The sequence below is a fragment of the Bemisia tabaci genome, chromosome 7 (genome assembly GCF_918797505.1).
Source record: "Bemisia tabaci chromosome 7, PGI_BMITA_v3".
NCBI classification, from domain to species: Eukaryota; Metazoa; Arthropoda; class Insecta; order Hemiptera; family Aleyrodidae; genus Bemisia; species Bemisia tabaci.
In genome coordinates this window covers 1,441,763-1,459,469 of record NC_092799.1, presented here as the reverse complement: position 1 = coordinate 1,459,469, position 17,707 = coordinate 1,441,763, and the positions used below count along the sequence as shown (strand labels likewise).

Sequence of the window (17,707 nt, the reverse complement as noted above, 5' to 3'; positions counted from 1 at the left end):
ACGCCAGCTGTCAAAAAGTGGAAACACCTGCCATGTGCAAACACAAATGCTTTGTCGCGCGGAGAGGACGTGTGGCCTAGTACATTTTGGGTTATTCGGCCCAAATTAGGGCCGTGTTGCCTCTCCACCTTTTTCCCCGAGTTTCTACGAGAAATATTTGTCTCATCCATTGATACGCATAGAATTTTGCAATCAAGAACCACAATTTCTGGTTCATGGTAGAATCAGCAATCAGCATATCGACGGTGAAACTATCAAACCACGTATCTCGTTTGCGGTGTTTAAAAATCTACGCTCACATTTTATTTTTTTGAAGTAGACCAAATCAATATCATTCCTTGAAATTTTCACGGAATTTTCTCCGCACAAAGAGGAAAAATCACAGAAATTTTCAAGACTGGATGTTAAGTAGTTTTTCATTTAAAAAATAAAGTATGACAGGAAGTCTGCGACGTCGCAAACCGGTTTGGTAGTTTCACCGTCGATATGTGCCATAAGTTTCCCCATGCAAGTGGGTGCTTTCATGGGTAAGCCTGAAATAGTTGTTCCTGATTGCAAAATCGGGTCCATGAGGCACTAGATCGTACCTAATTGTAGGGAATCTGAACTATTTTCTTCCTCCATTTTGATTTTCGTAAATTTTCTCAATTTTGTAACCCTAATATGAAAACATAAGCGTGGAAAGTAGGAAACTACTATCAACTCCAAAACGGACAAAATTGTCGTCTCTCATTACAGAAGCGTTTAAGTCAAATGAGCATAGGTAGGGTATCAATAAGGACCGTTTTTGGGCCCACCTTAGCTAATTTTCCTCAACTCTATAATTTTTCAACCATAGAAGGTCTGTACTTAACAAGTCTCATCATTATATGGTCATTTTCAAGCTTCTTCAGGTCTAATTTTTACCTACACAAAGGTCTGGAAGCCAATTTTGGCCATAAATGCGGATTTTTTTATATTCACCGCAAACCCGCAAAACTCACATTTTTATGCAAAAATCGGCTTTCAAACCTATGTTTAGGTCAGTATTCGACCCAAAAAGAGACAAATTAATCACCAAATCATGATGCATTCTGTAAAATTTAGACTTCAAATGAGCAAAAAATCGTTGTGTTGTGAAAATTCATGATAGTCCCGGAAAACGGCCCTTCTCGATACCTCCCTTTGCATATATTTCATGAAATCATCTTACCTAGTACCCACTGCCCTTCAAAAAACATACGATATGTCAAAAATTTGAACAACAGAAATGAATAAAAATTAAATCGCATCTCAATTGCAAGTTTCAAACTTACTGATTAAATTTAGTTCCTATTGTTAATTTTCCGAATAATGAAAATATCATATGAAATTAAAAAACCTTGGTTATCTTAAAAATCGCTTTATCTTGGTATTAATCAATTACGGTGAAATCAAATGAAAAACATGAGAAATGAGAGTCAAATAGTGTATTCAAAAATTAACTATTAGATGAAAATTATCACAGGATTAAGATAAAGCTCCATAAAATATAGACAAGATCAATTAAAGAAATTAAAAGTCGCGCGGTGTCATGAACGTATCTTTAACCTTAATCGAGCGAATTTACGCAGTTCAAAAGCGTTATTCTTTTTAAAACAACTAAACATTTACTAAATGAGGAACAAGCAGTGACAAAAAAGGAAGTGCTGAGTTTTCTGTAAAGGCTTTTAAAAAAAGGGGTCTTATGATAGAGGGTGCTTGGTTTAGAAATCACTTAGCACATAAATGCTAATGTCATATCATTCACATTCATACATACTATACAGCACAACCTTTCAGTGCTTCTAAAAAAAATAATTGATTATCATTCAGCCCATTGAGTATAACTTTTTTTGACATACTTAAAAAAATAAAATGCCAGTCATTCAAACATTTTACACGAGTTTTTAGAGTTGAGGAACCAACTAAATATTTCAGAAGAAATCAATTGTAATTTTAGTAATTACTCCTTCTTTAATAAAACTCCATAAAAAAGACAACGTCGTAGTGGCAGTCGATCAATTTATTCGTATTTATTCAGTGTGCAGGGTCTTTTGAGCATTTGTCCGCGATGATGGAACCATCGAGTGGCAACTATAAATCAAAATAAATTGACAGGTTATTAGAAGGAGCGAGACAATGAGAATTTTAGGTACAGAATTATTCCAAAAACATGCTGAAAAGGATTCATTGCGCTCAAAATTACTCAATGTTTTCGAACTGCTTTTAGTTCTTTATAGAAAATACAAGGTAGTGAACACGAGAATTTTCTGAGTAAGATGAAGTTCGCAAATCAGCATTTTCCATTTTTCTTAAAACAAAGCTCATGGATGAAAAAGGAATAGTGCGCGCATTGTGAAGCACCAATGATAGCTTCTTTTTTCATCCTTAAAAAAATGATCATTATTATAAATTTTGGATATAATATTCTGGCATTTTATATATTTCACACTAATTTTTGACAGCTACTCTCTTTCAAAGTCAGCGAGCTGATGATTAAACTTGATACACAAATGCTATAGACAAAAGAGACGAAGCGGAAATTAAACGATTCTATTGGTTGAAACCTTTGGTTCTTATAGACTACGGGGGAAAATAATGACACCAGCAATAGGGTCTCTCTTGGATTGTCTATAGCGAGTTCATTGCTTACCTCCATCGTCTCTTTGCAACCACCAACTTTCACCGTTAGAATCACTCCATTCCCCTTTAATCTTCTTTTTCTATCGCTTTGTCGTCTACCAATTTCAATCATTAGCCCACAGTTCATAATAAAATTAGTACGTTGTGTTGAAATTTTTAAAAGCAACAAGAAGGCGGTAAAATGCTTACTCCACTTATGGCCGTACAAAACGGGGCAAGCTCCATGTCCTGAGAGCATGTTGGTTAGCCCGCTCCGTTTCAAGTTGAACCATACCAAAGCACTGCCTTTTTCTGGCTCAGCAGCAACGTTAAGATGGTAAAAAGCGGTTTCGCCTCCAACTTTGACATCGTTCAACTGCAGAGAAGAAAATGAAAACGGTATTTTTTCAATGATAGTAACACTATAAAGATTGTTAATTCAAATTGTCATTGCATAAGGGGCCGTCCCTGTACATTAGGTAACGCTCTAGGGGGAAGGGGGTCGAGATGAGCGTTACGTCAGTTGGACTGTATTTTGCAATTTGGAACTATAAATTCTGGCTTTTCTGGAAAAACACATATTAGCATAGGGAAACTAATGGCACATACGTTGTTTTTAAACCGGGCTAGAATTTATAGTTCCGGATTGCAAAATGTAGTCCAGTTATTTTTCCATGCAAGAGGATTACGTCACGAAAGTGTGGAGGGGGGGGGGGTCAAAAATGCCAAAAAATTGCGTTACGTAATCTAGGGACGACCCCTAATGAAGAGCATATCATCTAATACAAATCCACCACTTAGCAGGAAGCATCTGTTGCAGAAATATTCTCATTTTTGGTGATTTGTTGTCTATTTGAGTAGATTTTTGGCCATGTTTTAAGTTCTGCTTCTCCTTTTTTCCCATTTAATTTTGCTCACGCATGACAACTCTATTGAAACGTGACGTGAATTGCGATATATCGATTTTTATGCCATTTAAACCTATGGAGATGGATAAATGAACAGGATGTTTGTAGCAAACACCTTAATAATCAATTATTTACCACAGCTTCAAATGGAGAAATATCGGAAGATCGCTAAGCACGCCACGCCACTAAACTTTATCCTTTTATCTTCAGATTAATCTGAGATGGCGGTCCTGTCTATTTGCTATGGTCAAAAAGCAGAGTGGCTTGGCGTTTCTTATCTTGTGTAGAGTTTAATTTTCCATGACAGATATCATAACGAAACAACATCTTAAAATTTTCTATCAACTCTTGGTACACACAAAATGACAAAAGTTTAAATCAGAAGTTTACATAATTGTCTGTTTAATAAATAAAAGATTAGAACATTTGTGAGCATTTGCCTCTGTAGTTGGACTGATTTTGAGTAATATCATGCCGTCGAAATACTGTATTTCATTTAATTCTCACAACAATAAAATGCAGCAAAAACTATTTAAATCAGCACGATCGTGCACGGAGAAAAAAAACTTCGTGCGTGGGGCCCAAAGTTTAGGTCATATGGATCTCTGAAGTTTTCGGATTGAGCATCTGAACACTTAAGGTCTAGCTGCCGTAATTCAGGTCAGACATCTGAAACTTCAGTTCTTACATCTGAAGTACTTCAGTTCTTACATCCGAACTACTTCAGATGTGAGAACCAAAGTTTTTCGGATGTGAAAACCGAAGTACTTCAGATGTAAGAACTGAGGTTTCAGATGTCTGACCTGAATCTCGGCAGCTAGACCTTAAGTGTTCAGATGCTCAATCTGAAAACTTCAGAGATTTATATGACCTAAACTTCGGGTCCCACGCACGTGGTTTTTTCTCCGTGTGCGTTACGACCGTTGTTGCAACCAAGCACAGTTTGAAATAAAAAGGAAAAAAGAATACAATAAGGTACTTACATAAAATAAAACGGTTGCAATTCTATTCCCATTTCGCAGCTCAAAATCGTTCTGAAACAAATTGTCGATACTTTAATATATTGAAAGATTACATGTGGAGCTCAAGGACAGTGGCGATCTTCGTGAGTTGGCTTTGCTAGTTCTAGTTCGTTTAAAATCTAAAAGCGGTCGATATCTATCGAACAGTATGTGTTTTCATTCAGTAGCATAAGTGCGCAGAAGTACAGAAATCGCTTGATGCAGAAACGGCTTATTTCGCCCCCCCCCCCCCGAAATTTCTTCAAACTTTGTCTATTGATTACTCATACTTGAGCGCTTCTTTTCCGAAATTTTCAGAACCCCAACAAATTTTGGGGGCGCTAGGGGGAGCGGAAGTCAAAACCTGTGAAGCTCAATATCTCTCGAACGAAGAAAGGTATCGAGGTCCGGTTCAGAAATTAGATACTTCCAAAAAATCCCTTTTTCCCGTAGCGCAACTTCAGAGGCCCACTGAGCGGCCGGTTGTTCGGCACTCGGCGGGCCTCTCAAGTAGCGCTACGGGAAAAAAGTGAATTTTTGTAAGTATCTGAAATTTTTGAACTCAACGACCCTCAAGAATCCCTTAAAATGTAATTTGCACAGTTTGAACATTTAGGCTGATTTATTAACACCCAAATCCGGCTTTGGAACCATAGTTTGGGGCGCGTGTAGCGGAAACTTCAATCGTCCATCACTCTCGAACCCATTAGTTCCTTAGCTTAGTGGACCACTCTTCGGACGCGGAAAAAGATGAGTAATTAAAAAAAAAAAAAAAAAAAAAAAAAAAAAACTGGTTTTGGTTCAAATAAAAATTGAGTACTTCGTGTTTCCTTTGTTGAAAATAAATTTTCTCGACACAGAAACTGAAAAAAGCACATTTGTTAACTTGAAAATGTGATTTTGGGATTTTTACCTTAAGAATCTTAAAGTTTGCAATTTTAGACGATTTTTCGTCCAATTCAGAACTTGATATCTTTCTCCGTTTGAGAGATATCGAGGTTCACATGTTTTGACTTCCACCCCCCCCCCCCTAGCACCCCCAAAGTTTTTTTGGGGTCTGGAAATTTTGGGAAAGAAGCGCTGAAGTATGGAGAATCAATAAACACAGTTTGAAGAAATTCCTGGGGGGGGGGGGGGATAAGCCGTTTTTGCATCAAGCTCTTTCTGTGCAATAATTAAAAGATCATTCTCGTCCAATTCAGGTTCCGCTCTCCATTTTCTCTTGTTAGAAATTAAGAGTCGATAAAAATAACTAAATAATTTAAAAATGAAAATAAGCGTTAGGTTGTACGTTTGACATCCAGTTTTAGAGATGAAAGTGGTCGTATCGAACATTTTCCAATCAGTTTGAATTTGATATCGTATGACTCGATATCTCTTTTCTTAAACAATCGATTCATATGTTTGAAAATTTTAAGCTTCAGACTTTTAATTTCAGGGCTATTTATAATTATTTCCATCTCTTGACAAATGAATTAGTTATTTGTGCTTTAATTAGCCGATGAAATCGTACCGGGAAAGCATCATAATGAGAGGTGTACCACCCGCCGGCATCATAATATGATAATTGAACGTGCTCTGCCGTTTCGTTACCAAGACCAGTCAAGGCATCGGTCCGTTTGAGGAACCTTTCGAACTTTGGCGTTCGACCATCCAAGAAGAAAACTTTGCTTTGTCTGTAATCTGTGGATCGATTGGATTCGGAAGGACCTTGTCGAATTTTAGCATCATTCATCTAAAAAATAAAATCACACAAGCAAAATGAGCGTCTTAAAAGTGAAAAGGCATATTTTAAGTATTTGGATTTTTTATTTTTCCATAACTGGGCAAAACTGAATTTTTTTCCTCAAATATATATATATATATATATATATATATATCCTTGCATTATTTAAATGTACCAGAATTTCACGACAGAGATAAATTCGCAATGATTAAAAGTTCCTCACATTGAGAAGAAAATAGTGGTGTGTATATTATGTGTATATTATGAGTACAAGCGTGGTGCCTTTTCAATCAGAATTTGTTGGGGGGGGGAGGCTTTGTTTTTTTTTTGGGGGGGGGGGGTAGTGAGGCTGTACCTAGGTAGGCAGCAAGTCCGTACAAGGAAGGTCATCTGTCCTGGGAAAAATGATTGGCACACAGCCCAGATCAATTTTTAGTGCAGCTGATTTCAATGGATCTCTTTCATTCCTTCATAGAATTTCGCGAAATACAAGATGGTGCCACTAGTTCCCTCAAAATCAACTCCAAAGCTCAAAAGAAGCTCTCCATGTTGAGGCCGTAATAGAGGGGATATCCCACGCTATTTTGAGAGATCAACACCGAACACGAGTTTGACAACCCGAAAATAATATGTCTATGTCTCCATGGCATTTCAGTTGTTTGGCACGCTTTTCCAACATATTCATGTTGGAATGTCTTTTTGTTTTTACTTTAAGAGTTTGTTTAATAAACTTACTCGGCCATATGCTGAGTCTATCAAACTGTCAACCTCGCCGTCGGTTAAAAAGTTGCGGTAGATGGACACTTTGGGATCCAAGTACAGCTCTTCCTCCCTCAGCGGTGACAAGACGAATAAAGGTGAGTCGTTGATTGTGTAGCGGCATTTCAACTTGGCCACGTAGCTCGGGGGCAGCCTTGCATTCCCTTTGCAAACATCAGCCAAATGCCAATGGCGGAGATCGGGGAGAAGTGGGAGGTCAAGAGTAGTATCCTCCTGCAGAAAATTACAAAGAAACGCCGTATGAGTCTTCAGGCGTTGCCGAATTTCCCTCAGTACATCACGAATTTCAGGGTTAGTTTTTAAATATTTTTCCTCCAATTTTTTAGATAACTTTGCTCGCAATTTCGCCTAAAGTTCCTGAATATTTCAAAGGAAAATATCCACAGCTTTCCTTAAAAATAAACATTTTATCGAACGAAATCCGGCAACTCTCGAATGTTTGTACGGCGTTTCTCCTTAGCACGACAGTGTGGATTTCAGCTAAAAGTTACAATGAGATAATGGTTCACTAAACCGTGCACGGATCTTGACTTGTCAATGCATATATGCTCAGAAGTGAAAGACGCGTAGAAGATGGTGCGCGAGTTAAAAACGCGAAAAAGTAACCATGAAACCGAGAGTATACGCAGTTCAAAATGCCCAACTTGTCCACAAATTTTAAATGCCCCGGTCTCGCGTCGAACCGGATGATGTCATCCGGCACCGATTAGAAGCGAGCACGGGTTTCCACGACTTCCATCAAATGGATGTATTTCTGTCAAATGGAACCATGTGCATTATGACGTGAGCCCTTTTATGCATACATTCTTATAGGTCTCAGGGCTCATGTCTAAATGCACATGGTTCCGTTTGGCAGAAATACGTCCAAATGTCATCGTGCCCTTCGTATATAAAAACAAGCAGGAAGCTCCAACGCATTGGCGTCGGAGAGCGGCTCTGGGGGCAGTAGTTGTAGTCAAGAATGAGGGCCTAGACACATTTTGTCATTGATGTACAATCCGACAACTGTCGATTCATGTTTTGTAACTTAGCAGATTTACGTAGCCGGTGTATAAATGTGTATTGGGCTTTGATATGGCGAATACATGGCATTATCACTTGTTGTATACTTTTAATTTTGAAAGCTCTTTGGAGGTCCGCTTCCTAAAAAATCTCTGGTTGATAAGTCGTTTAGCGAGGCTGCAAAAAATTTGCATTTTTATATCTGAAAGTGTAGGTATTGGTTTTTTGTATAATTGTTTTTTTGGATTGCTGGAAAAGTAACGCATACTTCTATAATTTAGGACTGAGTCAGGGAAATATAAGGTTCGTTAAATAGTAAATATTCCTAGTACCGTGTGACACTAGGTATTGTTAACGAAAAGTTTTTTGCAACTTGTCAAAGAGGTTGTTGAATGATCTTCGAATAACTTTTGATGAGCTAGAGGTAATGGTTCTATCTGCAGCTCGTGGACTTCTGTACGATATTGTCCAGAATCATCTAAATTTTCAAAAAGTGTCCGCTTGTTCGATACCCAATTTGCTCATTCATGCATACAAGGAGAAGCGCATGAAAGCTTTAGCAGACATTTTGGAGATGAATCAAGAATTAGATGAAGAATTTATGACTTAAATCACGGCACCTTAATCACGGGATGACCTTAATTACGGCAACTATTTATTGTCCATGAGATGCAGATGGTTCCATTTCCCTAGCTCATCAAAAGGTATTCGAAGATCAATTTCATCAGCCACCCGTACGAACCACGTTTCTAGTGACCCGTACTTGCTTCGCACGTATGAAACATACAATCAGAGAAAACAGAATTCATCTTACAATAATCAATAATCAGTAGGACATGAATCGTTGCGATGTATAATACGACATTATAATGCGGCATTACTATTGTAATTCATTTTAATGTTTAGGGGCATTATAAATCATTATTGCCACGTCGGAATGAAATGTTGTAGACTGAATTGAAAAGCATGTTGGCAAAATTTATTATAAAAATAGTATAACATGTAGGTACATAACATAAAGGTAATACAAATTAAATGATTAGAGCGTGTATATTTCATTACATTATAGGTATATTACAATCCTTTTTGTCATTGTTGGAAATTTTGATAGTTTGAATTTTGATAGTTGATAGTTGATAGTTTGAGAGTTGAAAATTTGGTTATTTTATTTAGTTAAGGTGATTCGATAGACGCCATATTTTGTGTCAGAATGGCATGCGACTTTTCCATCAATTGGTTCCATTTTTTCATTTACTCATCATTTTTCTCCAATTTTAAGTTTCGCAATTCTGTTTTCAGGAGACTAAAGCACTCACTTATCAATTTGTATATTTATATTGAGTTAAGGGTAGAGACGTATTCCTCACCGGAATTGAGGAATGGAGGTGTTACAGTATGTCCGGCATTAGGTTCCATTTCGACATCAGCGACGATCAACGCTGCGATACTGGAAGCCAGTCTTCCGATATTAAATCCCTAGCGGGGAAGAAAAAAAATGCCTAGATTTCGCTAAAAATCCCTAAATCCCCAGATTTGCTCAAATATACTTAAAAAATCCCTAGATTTTGCAAAAAGCGCCATTTTTTTATGAAGAATCATGATGTCATTCGATGTAGCGATTTGCAATATTTAAATCTGATTGGCTCGTTTGAATTTTGGCGCTCTCTGAAAGCAGTGCTAATCCAGACCAATAAAATGAAAGAATATTAGTTGATTTCTTATTATTAACAGGTTGAATGCAGTTGAATGTCAAGTACATCGAAGGACACAATCGTTTTAATTTCCGGCTTATTTGCGGGGAAAATAGGTTTGCCAAAAAGGCCTACAAAATATAGATGAAAAAATGTTTTCGATTGTCGAAGCTATAATTGAGGTTAAAAAGTTGATTTTTGGTAACTTTACCTCATCAAAAAAAAATCCCTAGATTTCCTGAAAAATCCCTAAATCCCTGGAAATTCCGGAAAATCCCTAAATCTAGGAATAAACCCTTAGACATCGGATGGCTGTTGGAAGCATTAGAGTCAACATTTGAAACGCTGCTGCAGAATTTGCCGGGAGTATAATCGAGTGTTGAAAGTCAGTAGAATTGAACAATGTAATAATTGCTTTCCGAAATAAGCGTTATAATAAAAAAAACAACGAATCTGAACTGTTAATACTGGAACACACCTTCTGTAAATGTACCTTGCGAGAGATAAGTAAAAAAATAGATGTACTGGAGGAGAAGTGCTTCTCCACAGAGTTTGAAGAAGGAAAAAAAATGCCCAAATTTACTTACTTCAGCATTTTCGGCAAAATCACTGCAATTTCCGAACCTTTTTCTGGCCAGGGGCCAAAATTAAATGATTATGAAGGGCCACTTAGATGTTGTAGATAAAAATAGGACTGTTGAAAAAGTCGCCGTTTTCAATAAATATGTTCCCGGAATGGAAGAGTTAGGTTAAAAAATTTAGAGTTAAAAAATCCCCATGAGCCGAGTGCCGTAGGTTAAGGGCCCGTTCGCCAAAACTAATCGGAACTGTATGAATGAATTGCTCCTTTTAAAAATCAAAACAATATCGAATTGCGATATATTACACAGTTAAGATAGGGCTATGTCCTGTCGTAAGCGGCGACATACAGTCGATATCATTTCAATAATCGCCCCAATGGCCACGATAGTTGTTAGACGTTTACGGTTTCCCTGGTAACCTTTGTTTGCTATCAGCTGATATCGAGTAAATGACTAGGAAGCTCCAACCCAGTGGTTAAAGCTTCCTTAACCGCGAAAACTTTAAAATTCAAATTTTCAAATTTTGAACGTAAAGTACATTTTTTCCATCACGAGATAAAAGCACAAACAAGTTTTGAATTGTTGACTGTATCACCATGATTCCAAAAATACAATACACAACATAGCATTGACTAACAATAAAACAGTATGCAATAAAATAAAGTCATGACAAGGAACATAGCCGAAAATGGCGCCGATTCCCATCAACCAACGCGCGGTCTCTACAATGTAACATGCTGCATTGATACTCCCCAGCTGGGACCGTCCGGAATAGCAGCTCTAGTGCAAGCACCAGAGCCGCTAACAATAGGCAAGTTGAAACTATATCTTTAGAATGATATTTTTTAAGACAATTTCTAAAATACCAATTATCCTGTCTTGTACCTACTTAAATTATGTTTGTGACTTACATTTGGCCATACCCTTCGAATTGAAATAATTTCAGGTGATAGCAACTTACGGGAGTTGTGTTCTCCTTTAGGTCCTGAACAGGCCGATTTTCGAGTCTGGCTTTAAGATATTTGTGCATATCCACGTAGATATATCCGTTCTTCAAGTTTGTTCTCGTGAAATTTTCAGCGAAGTCGACCGCCTCTTTGGTGTGACCTGTGTGCATGTAAAATTTAATGCTAAGATTTATTTATACTTCAAATGATTTTGAACCGATGCATATTTTAAACTGGGTGTTTAAGACTACTGTCAAGCTTTTTTACGATTATTTTCATTGATGAAATGATGCACCTCTAGTGATGTTGGGGGGAAAATATCTAAAATTTTCCCAACCGAAATTAAAGCGTACCTAGTGCAGTTTGCAGTTCACAGTGCATTGTTTTGCGAAAAAGACCATTATTAAACCTGAAATCTTCCCTTTCCATGACACAAATTATAAGGGATTATATAACAAATGTATCCATAATTTATGAAGAACAAAGGCAGTGGAATTTCTGGTTTCTCCTGCCAACGACCAGGAGTGTTTGCGGTTTTGGATGCATGTGCAAACATTTTCAGGCAGCCAGCAACGCTCTGACGTGGAAGAAAACAACTGTTTGAATAGATGTGATACGGATTTTCTAGTTTGTCAAATACTACCTGTTTCAGAGAGAGTAAATGCTAGATCCAGAAGGAGGTCTTGCTTGTAACGCTCCGTTTCATTTTTTTCATGGAACCTCGCGTATGCCTCTTTCAACCATTCGAGAGCAAGCGATTGCCTCTTGGGGTCGTAAATTAAATGCGCTGCGATTGCGTGGCAGTCACTACCTGAAGATTAAAGAGAAATCAGAATTACAGCTTGCATATGAATTGAAATGATCAAAGGCATGATCTTTAAAAAATGGTTTCAAAATCAAAACATCTATGATAAAAGTATGTTTAAATTAAACATGCATGTATTTTACTACCTACTTACCGTTACTCTCGGCGATGTATATGTCACAGGCAGTCAGCAATTGCTGGGCATTTGCAAGCAGCATGCATATCAGCTTTAGAAGCAAGATACCAGCCTGGAGCGCCTTCAGTTTCTCATGATACTCTACGCTATACCTCGCACTTAATTTCGTTGCTTTATCGATACCAAACCTAACATACATCTCGAATTTCACTACACGCACGCAAGAGTGTGCTAACTGGTACCATGCATTCAAGAAGAAAAATACGTCTCTTTCAGTTCAAAGTATAATAATCAGTACTTTCTATTTTGTTTATTTATTTCTGAAATGTTTATATTTTTCGATTCAAGGCGGATGGATTTATAATATAAAATAAATATTTCTGCGACAAATAAATATTTTGTCACATGTTATCGCTGAACTTGATGTTAAAGCATTATCTCTTCACTTGTGATTCCAGAAGAAATACGTCTGGTGCCGTGCGACTTTCAGATGCTTCAATACAGTCTTGTTTTCCATGCAAGTTTTACTTCAAAAACGAACCGCCTTGCTTGGGGGCGTAGCGTAGCTCGAGGATGGAAAAAGTGGAAATAAAAAAGGAACGCCTTGAAACGTATCCAGAACTTGTTACTTCTCTACGACAACTCCTACACAACAAACTTTACACTGGCGGCCCAGACTCCTTACCACTATAAAACGCACAAAACACAACTTAGTGGGCCCTACCGACACTAAGGGCGCTGGACCTCGGTGATGCCTCTCTGCGTTCAAGTTTCCTCCAGGAAAATCGAAAAATTCCTAACTACGCACAGCAAGTTTTGTTGTTTTGTCTGGAAAAATTCGCAAATCCGATCTCCTCAACGTCTCCGTCAATATTTTCAGGAGAGGGATAAATCGTCAAATTTTTAACCATACTGCCGTGCATTGCAAAAACGCCGAAAACGCCATTTTAAACTTTTGGAACATGTATCATAGCAGAAAAACTTGTGTGCTTTGGGACAATATTTTCACAGACTTCACTCTCGAAAACTCAACCTGAAAATTTGAGGTGCATAAGTAAAATAGTTTTCATTCTATAAAGCGTTAAGTTCGAAAAAACGCGGGAAAATCTTGATGGATTTACGGCGTTCTTGCTTAACACGGCAGAATGTACAATAAAATAAAATAAATATAATAATGCCTTTATAAATAATGCCTTTGAAAAATAGAAGTTGAATGAAGATGCTTACTTCTAAGTTTTGTCTCGTGCTTGGCCCCTGCAAATTTCTGGTCGGCTAGGGCCTTGGCGGAGAGTTTTTTCTTTTTTTGAAAATCCAAATAATTCTCAACAACTTCTCTGAGACGCTCGTCCGATGGCCAATCATATTTTTTGACCTTTTTTTCGTATTGCTTGTCTAAATCTGTGTACAGAATAAAGTAATTGGATGTGAAGCATCATAATTTGTACAAGCGCATGTCTTCTTCGTGCTCATTCTACACATCAATGATGATGAGTCTAGAATAAATTTAAGAAAGCTAAAAGAGATGATTTTGCATTATTTTTCATAATGTTTCTCTGAAATGGGAAACAGAATAAAAATAGATTTAAAAGTGAAAACCTGCACCGCCTTGTGCGTAAGACGTCATCTGGCGGCATCCCTCATTTAAACGCATGTTTTTTAGCTGATTAGATCATTTCGTCATACTTCCATCAAGAATGGTTTAATTTATGAACCGAGGGTATTCTCATGTTCAGTTCACTCAGTAGTTTCCACTTAAAGACGAAATTCATCAAATTTCAGGCACCTGCAAATTCTCCATTTATCTAATAGGAATTCCAGAAAAATGCTAAAGTATCAAATCTTCATGAGAGCGCCCATTGGCAGTCTAGATATATTTACCTGGGATTTGATTGTCCTTAACCACTTTGAACATCTCGTCCCAATCATGAACAAACCGTTTCATTATTTTGAAATGTTGAATTACATCACTCGTAAAACGATAGGGATCCAGTTTCAGTGCCGATTCTTCGACCAAATAATGCTTACGAAAACTGCAAAACAATTATGTAAGAGAATGCGATTAAAAGTTTGTAACTTGGGCTTCAAATTCGGAAATTTGCCCGTCACTCATAATTTAAAGCATGGAGCTCACATCAATTTTCCTTCTTCAGAATGAAAAACTTGCTAGCTTTTTCAGGATTAGAACCAATTGAAGGTTTAAGTTGTCGGTCAAAAGGCCCTATTTTCACCTCCAATCTCACTCTGCTCTCGACACCCAGATAAGAATGTTGTAACTGACAGGACAGTGTTAGTAAGTGTTGCATTCTTTATCCCAGCGTTATAGGTCTACCAAAACATGAAATGTGAATGTGAAAACATGAATGTGAATTTACATCACAGACATTCTCGCCCAGTTTAAATCATTTTATCCATTAAATCGCTAGCCATCAGTGGCTTGGCGTGCTTCGCTTTACATCTACTGATCTACCATTTGAACCTATGAAAAAGGATCGATAAACAGGGTGCTCGCAACCAACACCTTATAACAATTGATTCTTTAGCACAGTTTCATATGGGGAAATATCCATAGTAGATCATTCACGCCTCGCTTCCGCTAGCAAATCAAAACATGGCAACAATTCAAACAAAAAAGTTAGTGCACAATAAAATTCTTTCATACGAATTGTAAAATGTACCTGAATTACTTCAGTGCCTAATTTGACTCGCGAGGATTTCGGAAAGTCTTTAAGTGGGAAATGTGAACGAATTCAATACTCTCTAATATGAGTTAAATTTTTGAAATTTCAATACCTTACCGTAAATTATGCAAAATTTTGAAAAGGAAACCAATATCGTGGCTCTTAATTTTATATCCTGTTAAGTAGTTCGTCATGACAACAGATCAACCTGAGTACCACTTTCGATATCATCGTTACCATACCCTACATCGCCTACAAAGGTGCGAAAGTAAACAAATGTGTTCATACTCACAATTTCATAAACTTCAACTTCCCTTCAAATATCTGGACGGCATAGCCAAGATATTCCAACGCCAGCAAATCCATTTGCTGGTAATCTCGAATCGACATTTCTCTGGCTTTTTTCTTTCCGGGCAAAGTCTCGTCGACATCCTTAACTTCGGATGCCGAGAGGTAGCATACACTAGTTGTAACAAGAAGAAACCTGAAGTTTTGAAAATTATGGATTAGTTAAGTTTGTCCGATCCTTGAAGCTCGCAATACATGCATGACTCAGGAGATCAATCCAAACATCTTTCTAAGTCCGGTGTTTTCATAGCAAAAATCTTCAATAATCAAATCAATTTAATTTTTGAACATTTATTGAAAAAAAAAAAAAAAAAAAAAAAAACCCACGCTTCCACCACGACTTTGACTATTCGTCAAGACGCGTTTTGGCTGCTGCCCGGGCCATATCATCAGCTGACTGCCGACCCTAATACTTTTCAAACAGCTGGCTGATTGTTGGAATTGATAGACAAAGCGTTAAACTAATACTTACGAAGTTACGAAGTATGAAGCGATCCTATCGGTTGAAATGGTTGGTTCCTATAAACTGAGGGAGAAAATGATGGGTTAAATGCAGGGTTTCTCGTGGGTTGCTTTTAATTAGTCTATTACCTACCTTCTTTGTCCATTGCAACCGCTCGCTTTCACCAATAGGATCCCTCCACCTTATCTTCTTTGTTTATAGCTTTGTCTACCAGTTTCAACAATTAGCTCGCAAAAAGACTGCGGAGTCGGCAGTCAGCTGATGACGGTGCGGTGGCCTCGGTAACGGCGCTTTTTGAGAAAAAACACCTGAAATGGAAGCGTGGATTGCTTGTATGCATGTTCAAAAATTAAGTAACAGCTTTTACTGTTATTAAAAAAATTGATCGCGAGATCACATCCATGCAATCTTGTAACAACAACATTTGGAAAAAGGACGCGCGTCCATCTGGAATTACTAATATTGTGCACCTTTTCGTTCTTTTACTAACATAAAAATGCACTAATTTAATCCTTGTACAAAATACTCAGAAAAATCGCGTATATAATTAGAATATTGTTGGAGGCAATTGTATAAAATTTAAAATTTTCATTTATGAAAAAACATAAAAAGAAAACCTTAAAATTCAACAGCGACAAATGCTTTTCGACGAATAAACTGAAAAACAACGCATCTCGTTTGCTGTGTTTCAAAATCTCCACTTTCACTTAATTGTTTTAAAACAGAATAAATTATCATCATGTTTTAAGCCTTCACGGAATTTTCTTCGCACAGAGCAGAAAAAACGGAGACATTTTTAAAAATTGACGTTGATGAGTTTCCCATTGAAAAAGTAAAATATGAGAGGAAGTCTGGAATGTCGCAAACTGAGATACGTGGTTTGGTATTTTCACCGTCGATTTGTGTTCTTTTCCCTGTGAGTCTTAGAAGAGGGGTCACTGTATGAGAAAATATTGAATAGGACACGAAGAATTATTGAAAATAATGATGAAAAATTAACGAGTGTACGTACTGTGTGATAATCCTCATGATGTTGAAATTCACCAGATTCTAGGATTCCCTTTGCTCCGCGTTTTAAAAAAGGATAAAATGAAAGTTTAAAAAACATGGTTGTCGAGGCAGTGCACGCGGCAAGCTGTGCAAATAAGAACTGATTCACTGTTGAACGGCGTTTATCAAGGAGCAACCAATACCGTTTCGCTTATTTCAGTAACGACTCATTCGTTTTTCATTCCTCCATTCTGATAGCGAGCTGCTATTATTATACCACCTGGGCACTTGACCTTAAGCATGACCAACACTCCTGCTCATACTTCTGTTTTCCTCGACTTATCCCACAATGCCGCTTTTTATTTTGACAAGTCTTGTCGATTTTCAAAATGCTGAGGCAATGAGAAACTTCAGTTCAGTTGCACGACAGGGTAGGAGAAGCAAGGAGATTTGGACGAATTTCTGCCGAACGGAACTATGAGCATTAAAACATGAGCCCTGAGACCCATAAGAATACACGCATAACAGGCCTCACGTCATAATGCACATGGTTCCGTTTGAAAGAAATACGTGTATTTCAGATACGACGTTACTCCTGTATTCCCAGTCGTAAAAAGTGTGAGAGAATATTGTTAAGAAAATTCCGATTAGTCTCCTCTGAACAAGGAGAACGATATTTCCTTACAACATCCCAAAAACAGTTACATCTTCTTGGACCATCTGTTATTTTTTAGTATTTTGAACATTCTAATAACCTATGCCTCGATTTGATTTCACATTATATATAATTCCGGCGGGACAAAGAACTTTTAAAGTCAACGATAAAAATACCAAAGCACCAATACCTACTGCATCACTCACTGGAGAACGCCTTTTTTAAAGATAATTTTTGTGCCTGTTTTTAAGTATTGCCACGAGATTTACTTATGCGTGTTGACTTGAAAATTTTCTCGTGCTTCGCATGCCTATTTTGCAAAATTTGCAACTGAGTTGTTAGAAAGGGGCATGTTTTCTCGGGTAGTTCTATTT

General features: G+C 37.4%; 1 protein-coding gene across 1 annotated transcript; it reads right to left on the bottom strand.

The window, feature by feature from the left end:
• Positions 1-1,433: 1,433 nt before the first annotated feature.
• On the bottom strand, positions 1,434-16,853 carry LOC109036754 (prolyl 4-hydroxylase subunit alpha-1). The gene is made up of 11 exons (XM_019051117.2): positions 16,701-16,853; positions 15,170-15,361; positions 14,078-14,229; positions 13,427-13,597; positions 11,902-12,069; positions 11,273-11,418; positions 6,993-7,250; positions 6,045-6,266; positions 4,514-4,564; positions 2,833-2,998; positions 1,434-2,094 (listed from the first exon to the last, which is right to left on the bottom strand). Exons 1-11 carry the CDS (start codon positions 16,715-16,717, stop codon positions 2,024-2,026), a joined length of 1,614 nt encoding a protein of 537 aa, XP_018906662.2. The 5' UTR covers positions 16,718-16,853; the 3' UTR covers positions 1,434-2,023.
• Positions 16,854-17,707: the final 854 nt, after the last annotated feature.

Excerpts from the sequence above, each read along its gene's own strand:
- LOC109036754 (XM_019051117.2), bottom strand. Across the intron at positions 6,267-6,992 it reads TAGACTCAGCATATGGCCGA|ATGAATGATGCTAAAATTCG; the intron begins GTAAGTTTATTA and ends TTTATTTTTTAG. Across the intron at positions 4,565-6,044 it reads CTCATTATGATGCTTTCCCG|AACGATTTTGAGCTGCGAAA; the intron begins GTACGATTTCAT and ends AATTTGTTTCAG.